General features: G+C 37.3%; 1 protein-coding gene across 1 annotated transcript; it reads right to left on the bottom strand.

The window, feature by feature from the left end:
* Window positions 1–1,448: 1,448 nt before the first annotated feature.
* On the bottom strand, window positions 1,449–8,901 carry gnmt (glycine N-methyltransferase). Its single transcript, XM_068338535.1, has 6 exons — window positions 8,548–8,901; window positions 6,580–6,707; window positions 6,313–6,426; window positions 6,026–6,168; window positions 5,008–5,129; window positions 1,449–4,162 (listed from the first exon to the last, which is right to left on the bottom strand). The coding sequence occupies exons 1-6, from the start codon at window positions 8,778–8,780 to the stop codon at window positions 3,991–3,993; spliced, it is 912 nt and encodes a 303-aa protein (XP_068194636.1). The 5' UTR covers window positions 8,781–8,901; the 3' UTR covers window positions 1,449–3,990.
* Window positions 8,902–10,769: the final 1,868 nt, after the last annotated feature.

Here is a 10,769-nt window from a genome sequence, read left to right as displayed (position 1 = left end):
AGGTATCAACAGTTTGGCAATCACATTGAAAAATCAAACCAGTTCGGTTTTTATTAACGTTAAATGAGACAATCAAAACTTGCTTAGACCAAGACAAGGAATCACTACTATGTAAAAACACAAAATACATAAGTTTATTAATGGAGTCTGACCCTCAGATGTGGGGACCGACCGGACTTAGGAACTACATGTGGTAGAATACTTCCCTCTAGTGTCAGACCGGCTTTCATGCAGGGAGAGGACCGTGAGGTCGGTCTATGCAACAGGAGTAACATTTCCATTACACCACATAATGTGCAAACAAATCCAACAGCTGACATACTATAAATGGCTTGAGTGCCCAATAACCATATAAAAAATAATGATTCCTAAAAGAGTGAAGGAAGTCTTCAGTGCTGCAACGATGATCAATCAATGTGGATATAAATAATGTACTGCCCAGTTATTTATCTGGCACACATGCAGGAGATCAGTCCTCACCCGGGACAAGGTGTTTGCTTTACTGTGTAGAGTACATGTGTCAGTTCTCCAATGCTGAGGTTGTCAAACCCCAGTGATTTCTGAGGTGTTTTTCCAATAACTTAAAAAAGCAGTTATAATTAATAAGATTTACATAAAATAAAAAAATATATAAATTATCCATACAGAAAAACAGTGGTGCAATCTGAACAGTTATTAAATTTATAATCATTTCAATAATTTCATTTTCAACAATTCTCTAAATTAAGCATAAAATAATAGAATGCAGCTGATGTGACTTAAGTGAGGTTAATCATCTCTTTTATGCGTCTATTCTGGTCTCCTGGATTCAGATCCAACTCCACACCAAAGCATTCAGCATACGTGATCATACTTTCATACATAATCCTACAAAAATATGAATGATTTTTTAAAGTGAGACAAAGATCTTAAATATTAAAGGCATTTTTGAAAAGATTAAAATAGGCCAAATCCTAAAATATTAATACAGACAATGGATAAAATCCAAAAATTAGACAGCACTCACAGAGCACAAACCTATGCGAATGGCCACTCATCATCCCCTATTAAGCCATTGCATGTTAAAATAAAGTTTCTGAAAAACAAATAAACATTAATAAACTCCTGGATGTACAAGTGGTTTCAAATCTCCCTCCAAAATGTAACCTAGTTTTTGTTGGTCCTGGGTGTCAATCCTTAACAAAAATGAACCCATCAATGCATTTTTGGGAAATTTTGCAGAAAATCAAACAAAAGTGATTTCAATTGCAGAGCAGGCATCTGATGTAAACAGATGGTTATTTTTTTCACTATACATTACAAGCTTTTAGAAACACTGCATTATTTTTCAGTGTTTTATTATTGTGAATAAAGGCATAAGGTGTAGGACAAAGTAGAGACCTGTAAACATGGACATTTTATTATATTAACATAATAACGTCCACCATGTCAAATCAACCCATATGCTCCAACAACAGCAGCTCTAATTATATTATACAAACAAAATTATTTTAAAAAAATTGACATCACTATGTAAACACACATTACCCGATTAATTTAAAACAGAAAAACTGGGTCACATCGCAAACATACTCTGAAAATAAAAATTAGTCAATTATTTCAAAATGTTTTATTTTGTGCGAAGAATTCCAATACATAATCATTATCAATGATCATTTGTTTTTACAGTTTAGCTTCTTATACTTTTTAAGAGACAGACAACTTTATTTTTACATCAACATTCAGACCCATACAAACATCCAGTCACACACTGGACAACATCAGCAGACAACACACCACCGCCAGTCTCTTTATCCTGTAACCATTGTTACACAATTCATAGCAGATTTATTTATACTGGATTTGTAACAACTAACCCTTTTTAAATTTGGTGGTTCTATATTTTTATTTGGATACTAACAAAACTTCACATCAACCTTCTAAAGATGTTTGATTTTATTTAAAATGTGAAAATTCATCTGTCATGCCCTGAGAAAAAAAAATTGAACGTGAAGAAAGTAAAATTCAGATTAGCACCCAAAATTGATGGTCAATTCAGTCCATTCTTCGTGGAAATCTGATAAATAAAAAAATTAGACATGTGATTTTTAAGCAGGGAACTACTTTGTACCAGTGTTCTACAAGAGGCACTGAAAATCATCTGAATACACCGTGTATTCTCAGGGAGAAAAGACAATATTTGATCTCTCTCTCACACAACTCCTTTTATTTCAGGGAAAACCACATTTTTGATTTGGTATCAAAGCCAATTTGACGATGGATAATAGCGAGAAATAAAGCCTTCCTCCACCTTGTTTCTCCCATTTTACAGGTAAACCAAGTTATTTAAGTCACAGAATATCGAGCACATTTGAATTACATTCAAGTTTACTTACCTTTGAGTAAAAAGAAAATAATTGAAAATAAAAAACATTCAAACATCTTTGGTTCATGCATTTTTCTGTTGGGTTTCTACCTGTTATTTAGGTGTAACCGTTGAACCAGTTCCATCAGCCACTGGATAATGAATAGATCTAAAGTGATTGTTTTCTTGTATGGTTGCCTCTTCAGTGTTTATTATCACTTACAGTGGCTGATACTCAGAGTGGCTGCTGTAGGTGCATTGCAGGCTAAGACTGAAAACATGAATTTTACTACAAAATAAGAGGAACTTAGAGATCCTCTTTAGAAAAACTAAAATGCCACATAAAAGACATTTTCTGAAGAGTTGGCTTTGGATAGTCTCCTGAACCAGAGGTCAGAGGTGATCGAGTGGTGAGTCTGGTGGGGATGTTGTGAGGTAGCCAACAACGCTCCAGGACAGAGCTGACGTAACTGGCCTGACAGCAACTGTCACGCTCCAAAGTGGTTATTCAGGTCTAATTAACATTTTTATTTCCCAGTCTCTTATCCTATAATGAACAGGGATCTCAACTGAGTGAAACAAAACTGTAAGGACCTGTAATGAGATGAAGTACTATCACAATATAGGTAGATTTTTTTAACCTCATCTTGTTCACAGATTCAAATAAAATTCACAGAACAAAGATGCTTAAGACTCTTTTGTCAGAAAGTTTTGAAGAAAGATTAATAATATATATAAGAATATATATATACAGTATATATATAAGAATATGTTAACTGTGAAGAAGATGAGGAGAAAATGGAGACAAGGAAAACATAAAAACAGCACATTTAAAACAACAGAACACAAGCAACACATGAGTAAAACAGTGGTCCTGTGAATCTGGAATACATTCCAACCTGGGTTTGACTTTATGGGTTAGTTTGTGTGAGTTTCAGGAAGACAGTTCCTAACGAAGTCAAAGATGGTCTGTTGCTATAACATTAAGCTAATTAAATGAATTACAACTTTAAGACGTGAAAAACTACACATTTTACACAATTGTAATTTATATTATCTGTTGGCACCACCATAACTGTTATCACACTAAAGGGACATTTCATTCTAAAATTTAAAATACAGTTTTTTTTTCTCTGACTCGTCAACTTATTTCTCCATCTTGTTTTATTGTGTCGCTGAGGTTAGGAGATATCAGAAGAGACGTTTTCTTTAGGGATGGCACTTTTAAGGAAATCAAAAAACCCCAAATGAATCCTTGACACCCACACAACTTGCTACCTCAATCCACGAATCTTGTTGAGAAATTAAACCGTGGAATCGTTTTGTCTTTAGTATAGTTTGTTTTGTAGGTGCAGTTGGTATGAATAAACACACGCCTCTTATTAAACACTTCTTTCTGCATATTCATCCCGAGGGAATTGGATCCTCACAATTTAGATGGATAAATATAATTACATACTGGCAGGAAGAAATACTTGTTTTTTGGGTAAAAATCTAATATAATTTATGATTTAAATAGAATTTAATTAAAACATGTGGATTGTTAAAATAAAATTGCTATTATCTTCCACACATTTTGCATTTCTGTGTGTGTATGTGTATGTGTGTGTGTGTGTGTGTGTGTGTATCAAGCCAATGGGTGGGGCTCAGGCTTTCTTCTTGCAGACGTGGATGAAGTAGCACGGCGCCTGCGTCTGTCCAGGGACGTACGTCTTGAAGTCTCCGTAGACGCTGTGCTCCAGTTTTCCGTCAAAGGCCTCGTTCAACAGGCTCTTAAAGTTCTCCAGGCGATGAGGGTAGTAGGACAGGCGGAATTTACTAAGAAGAATAAATGACACACACACATGACAATGACAGTCCATTCAATATGTAAATGAAGGTAAATATTACAAAAAAAGTCTAATCAGTGGCTAAACAGTACAGAGAGTGAGACAAACAGTAAAAACATTCAATAAACATTCAAGGCAAATATTTAATTTATGGTAATGTGTAATAACACACAATGAGACAATTCAGTATGTGATCATATCTAATCCTCTTAGACACTCAGTCACTTGAGAATAGTGCAAAGGAAATATATCAGAATACGTTTAACTCCCATCAGACTAGTTATTACAACACTACGCTTATTTTAAATTTTCAGACACATCTTCTAGTCAAAGTGGAGCCCTTTCTAAACCATCCTGACTTTGTGAAACCCATTCATTATTTTATCAGTTCAAGACTGGATATATTAGATATATTATATTCATATTAGAGCCTCCCAGTCCTCCAGGAGTCACCTTTAACTGGTGCAAAACGCTGTAGCTGCCTGCTAACAAACAATCCTAGACATGAGTACATCAGCCCGTCCTCTGTTCTCTCATCACATTCTGATGCTGATTGTTAATTTCTGCTCCAATTAATATTTATCTTTATTTCCTTTTGATTGTCAGTCTGGTTGGGAAAAGAGTTTTGTTTTTTTTCTGTCTCTAATTTCTATATAAAACATTATTTTTAGCTAAAACATTTGTAAAAAAGGCATCTATGACTAAAGAAGAGGTTTAAATGTACTCAATGTCTTGTTCGGTATCTGTTTGTTTCGGTTCAACCTTCCTGCTTTAAACTGTTGTTTCCCACAGAGGACATCCCAGTGGGTTCTGCGCCCCTGAGCGCTGACCTACCTTACTTCAGGAAGGTTGTTGAGGGAGGCCTTGGGCACATGGATGGTGTAGTCCAGAGTGATCATATGAGGTTTACTGTTGACCCACAGCACTGAGGTGGAGATGTCCTGGGTTAGATCACTCTGCAAAAGACAACGTGTGAAAACACAACAATAAAACAATGACTATCTTTGCTGTTCCGTGGTACAACGACCTCAGTAAGCGTAGCTGAAAACCGACTGGAAGAAGTGAACAGAACCACTGACTCTTACTGAGACCACCAGAGCAGACTGTGGGACTATGGAGCTTTATGAAGTGGAATTATCTCCAGCTCATGATTGTTGACTTAGTATTCGTACTTACGCCTTCCATCTGCAGAGCGCCTACTCTTGTTGGATTAAGGAATTTGGACTTATGCTTGCAGAAAAATTAAGTAAATCAAATATGGCTCATAGATCTTTGCACCTGCTGTTTTGTCTTTATGTTTCTATATTAAATCAAGTCACTTTCATTTGTTAGATGGCAAACCACAACCAAAGTTATCTCACATAACTTTCCAACAGAGCTGGACTACACCACTCTCTTTATTCAACAAATACACACCAATTACCCTGTGAAGCCTTTTAACAGGCAGAAAAGTCAGGCAGACCCCGGTTCTGGGGGGGGTGGGCCTCCGCTTGACTGGTGGAAGAAAACGGAAAACATTATGGGGGAAAGAGAGGGGGAGTCACCTATTTCTGTTGCCCAAAAGCCACATTTCTGATGGCAGCTATTTGTTCAAGTTTGGAAGTCTGAACTATGGTCCATCTCTGCATTGATCTGTCTATCCCTCATACCGTACGTGCGTTTCTCCCTTTAAATTGTCTTAAAATCTGATAATTCTGTGCTCATTATCTTTAAGGCCAATTTTAATGTAAACCCACATGATTTACAGCCAAGAATTAAAATATTCAAGATGAAGGACTGCAGCAGATGTTTGGTTAATAAGGAATCTCACTCTGTCAGAAACATATCACATAATCTCCCTTTAAATTCATACCTTATAGTAGATGTTTTTGCCTTGAGGCGCTCGGCCGGTCTCCAGGATGTAGTCGTAATTGCGGTGGTCGATGATGAAGATCCCACCTGGTCTGACCATACTGGCGATGTTCTGAAGGGCCAACTTGTGATCGCTCTGGTCCCCTGAAAACAATGCAGAACAAGCACAACCACCATCAACAAAACGACTTTCTGTCAGATCACATCTGTTCGGGGTCAAGCCAAACTTAAGAAGCATCGAATCTCAGAAAATACGTTTGGTTGAAAGCCTTTCTATCTCTCACGTACCTTTAAAGTCGGGCAAGTGGGCGAAGGAGTTGCCAAGGCAGATAACCGCATCAAATCCAGCTCCTGGTTTCTGAATGTCCTCTGGTAACGTCAACCAGTTGGCCTCTTCAATCACTGTGAAGAGGAAGAAGTAAAAAAGAGATAAAGATGAAGATGTTTATTTGAGCATGTCGACGCCGATGAGCACAGCAGGATTTCCGACGTTAAAACAAAAACACGTTTTCATTCAAACACAACTCAGTCTTGACAGAAAGAAGGATGCATTACCCCACTGATCGAACGCTGGCTCTTTTCTCCTTTCCCATCTGGACTTCAATGCATATTTGAGCATTTTGTCACTAGCATCCACGCTCACCATGCTAAAGCCCTCCTCCACCAACATGATGGAATCCACCCTGCAAAATAAAACGTGATCAGTAAACACAAATACTGTCTGCTATCAATTGCCGTGCTGACAACTTAATAATCTTCAGTGTCAGTATTTCTAAAATAATTCACAATGGTGATGTTCGCTGACTTAAGATGCTGCATGAAAGAGTACGACTGAATCAACTGTCATATCAGCAGTTCTAGTGTCCTTCACCACCAAGTAATTAATTGTCTCAAATAAAAGCTGATTTTATATAAGGAAACAGCAACACTCTTACAAGCATCAGTTATCTTACAATTATGAGTTAAAAGCAGGACAAAAGCTACAGGAAATCATCTACGGTTCAGACCAAAAAGTCGTCATAGTAAGTGTCATAACTTCAATCAGTGTGCTCTGATGCTCGTGAAATCTGAAGACAGGAGTGTTTGTTAATAGAGGCACATTTAGGCAGCCAAAAATAGGCTATTTGGAACCTCATTCCACGGTGAGCGTGTTAGTGTAGCCTGAGATGGCCATGCTACTGCGACACGGTATGACATTAAGCTCAGAGTGAGAAGACTTCTTCCATACTGTATGAACATAAACCCCAGCAGCCAGAGCTGAGTGAAATAAACCTTTGCTTCTGAGGAACACAAATTGCACTGAATGGTTATTCTGCTAAATCTTAAGGTGAAAAAAAAAAGATAATTATCATATAATTTCTTTAACTGTGTGACATTTATATAGTATGTGAGCAAAGTGAGTGATTTTTGTAGATACATCAACATATACCACCGAACATGCAATGAAGTCAATAAATGGTAATATTTTACAAATGTATCCTTCACAAGTTCCTCTCGACAAAAAAAAAAAAAAAAAACAGCAATTGAGGCAAATTGAGGGGCAAGGCAAACAAGATATTGTAACTCGTCTTCTTGTCCGGGATCAAAGATTAGCCTTGACCTTGTCCCAGATACATAATCAGCAAATGAACAGTAAACAGGCTGGGAACCAGTTGAAGCTCCCTGCAGCCACACAGAACCACCCCCCCCACCCCCCACATCTGTTCGTACTGATGTGTGAAAACATCTAGTTCAGCTTATCTGGATGAGTAGATCACAGATCTAACCCCAGATACACACACACATTCAGCTTTTGTGGACTATGTCTCACCAGTCACGTGTTCAATTCCATTTTGGCACGATTAGGTATCAACACAATCTATCAAAAAAAAAGAAAAGAAAAGAAAAGAAAAAAGCTTGCTTATGTTCATCTACTTTGCTCCGAACCACATAAATGTAATACGTTTTGCCCAATTCTTGTTTATGGAAATCAATGTCATTTAAAAAGAAAAAAAGATTTCTGTTTTTGCTGGTGAACACATTTGCCGGAAGTAATGTCTGAGCTTACATTCATGCTCACAGACTTGGAACAGTGGCTGCTCTGCAACTCTGCACTTTCATTCATTAAGTCTGTGGACTAATCCGGATTTTGTCCTGTTTTTAAAGAGTCGGCTAGTTGAAATTTCAGCTAAAACTTACCTGATGATGTATTTATACAAGAATAAAATAGTAATTTACATTACTTTGCAAAAATGTATTGATAAAACTTTAAAAAAAAAAGAAATCTATCAGCTAAATCATGTTTAAATTTATCCATCAAATAAACATAAAAAACAAAATTAGCAGATTTTACCCTGGATAGATTAGGTGTGTGGAAACGATGCCGAATTAAAGATTTGATGCGCAAATAGAGAAATTTTCTTAAATCTCTGCTGTACCACTGAAATGTTTCCTGATTAAAAGGAATTTCTTAAATCGACCTAAATTTTGATGGACTTCAGTGAGAGCCTGGTGCTTGTCTTAGCCCTCCCCGTTGAACATTACCCCGTTCCGCAGGCTACATCCAGCACCCTCCGCACGCCCTGCTCCTTCAGCAGGGACACCACCCAGCTCTTATACTCCTGCGTCCTACTCTTTGTGTCTCCGATGTAAAGCTCCCACACTTTGGCAGCTTTACCGTCGGCATACTGGTCAGGGAGACCCTCGGCTCCCACGCCGAGAGATCGGGTCCTGAAAACGCTGTCGACCGACATGGTGCTGCTGGAATTAGCTGCCATGTTTTACTGTTAGCTGCTGGACGCGGCAGAAGGCGAAGTTATGGCGCAAACACGTCACAACTGTGTGTAAACAGACAGCTGCTTATCTGTCACGATGTGTAGCCACATGCTAGTTCACTTGTTATTTATATCAACAAAGCGGAGGCTTCAAACTTTAACCCAATGACACTACGCTATATGTGACACCCACTTTCTGATTGGTTGAAACAGAAATGGTGACCCCTCCCACTTCCGTGTTGATATTCGTGTCCATTCGTAGCTCGTTGCAGTAAACAGTACGCACGATTGAATTAATGACGATGATCGAATAATATGTAGATGTGTTTTTAAGTTTACCATTTTATCCTAAAAGTTGACCATACACTGCTTGTTCAATAATGACAGCAAAAATTTTATTAAAAATAAAAAAAACAATTATAATTTATCATAAAAATATTTATTTTATTTATTTATTTATAGTTTTTCTATTTTAATCGACAAAAATATTTCTTTTCGGAAGAATGCCCCCATTATATTACGACTATGAGGTTTAAACCATATACAAATGAAAAAGTATTTCAACTGTAGTCAAAGAGATATTGTCTGTCAGCCACACATCAGTTTTCTGTCTGAGGTCCCGCCCTAAGGTGAACTCCTCCTGCTGTGATTGGCTGATTAAATTGATGATCCTGTATTTACCGTCAAAGGTGAGCTTATCAGTTACAACCGGTGAAATCCGGGTCTGGGTTGTAATACCCAGTCTCATATCTCACTCACCTACTTTATTATACACACAGTCTTAGTCCACACACACAACTCTGAGAGATCAATCTGAAATATTTATTGTTAGCACAGTTGATTCTTGGGAGGATTAACAATTATATCACTTTACATTACTTTTATATGTTCTTAAATTAAAGCTCAGTGATGTAAACTCAGTTAGGTACATCATGAGCACCAGAGTAAAACAGTGAAAATGTGACTGCAGTCTACGTGCTGGAGCGTCTATCAGAAAGCAGTCTTATGTGGTGGGTTTATTTTCAGAGGAACCTCACAGGCTGAAAGAGATAAAGTCAGAAGTTAATCATGGAAATGGTTTGGGGATTTTCCGGTTCAGACTTGTTATGGTATAAGCCATTTAACTAGTTTAACCTCGAGTTCACTGTTGCTAATGATTGTTGCATAAAGCAGATTCTCAGTCATGTTTGTTTCTGGAAATATGTGAGTGATATGTCTGCTCTGCTCTCTCCTCTGGGGAGAGATTTGGTCCAGCGTAGAAAACAGGATCTAAAGAGTAGATCTACAGGATTTAACATGCAGTAAAAAAGTCCAGCAACCAGTAAACAATGTACTGCACAAAATAAACTTGGTTGTACTGGAATTAGTACAGCTGCCCCAAGACAAGCACAAGTTCAATAAAAAAAACAGCGTTAAATTGATGTTTGAAGCTATAACGGTAGGTGAATGATGCTTTTCCTGGGATTAGATGAATAATACAACAGTCAAAAGACTGAAAAGTGGAGCTGAAAATGATTCAGAGTTGTGATTGTTGCTTCCGCTCAGCGGCTGTAAGAACTTTAATGTACAGACTGTTGGAATGCATCATGTACAACCAGGATTGCAATACCCAATGTTAGTAGCAGAAGCCTAATGGATTCTTTTCATTTTTAATTGTTATACAGTGTATGGCAAATAAAAAAAGACTACTTAAGGTAATATTTGAACTGTTACACTTTATTATGGATAATGTGCATTTACAACTAGACTGGCAGTCAGAGGGTATATACCTCTGCCAAGTCCTAATCATATCTGTTATTAATGTTTAATTTTTCTGTATTATTCAACATTCCTCCACCAAATTTTATGAAAACGGCTCATTTTGAAAAATATAAGTAGAAACAAACAAACAAATGACAAAAGTGAAAACAACCTCCTTGTCAAAGGTAAGTATCTCATGTCTTGGTATTTGGTTTTTGATATGAAGTTTATTTCAGTGGTGCAATAACAGAC

Source organism: Antennarius striatus, chromosome 17, assembly GCF_040054535.1.
Source record: "Antennarius striatus isolate MH-2024 chromosome 17, ASM4005453v1, whole genome shotgun sequence".
NCBI classification, from domain to species: Eukaryota; Metazoa; Chordata; class Actinopteri; order Lophiiformes; family Antennariidae; genus Antennarius; species Antennarius striatus.
Note: the sequence above shows the minus strand (reverse complement) of the source record. Positions and strands in the feature narration are given on the sequence as shown.

Coding starts and splice junctions, on each gene's coding strand:
- gnmt (XM_068338535.1), bottom strand. CDS start 8,780: ATGGCAGCTAATTCCAGCAGCACCATGTCGGTCGACAGCGTTTTCAGG. Junction 6,708..8,547: donor GATGTAGCCTGCGGAACGGG/GTAATGTTCAAC, acceptor TTTATTTTGCAG/GGTGGATTCCATCATGTTGG. Junction 6,427..6,579: donor GCCAGCGTTCGATCAGTGGG/GTAATGCATCCT, acceptor TCCTCTTCACAG/TGATTGAAGAGGCCAACTGG.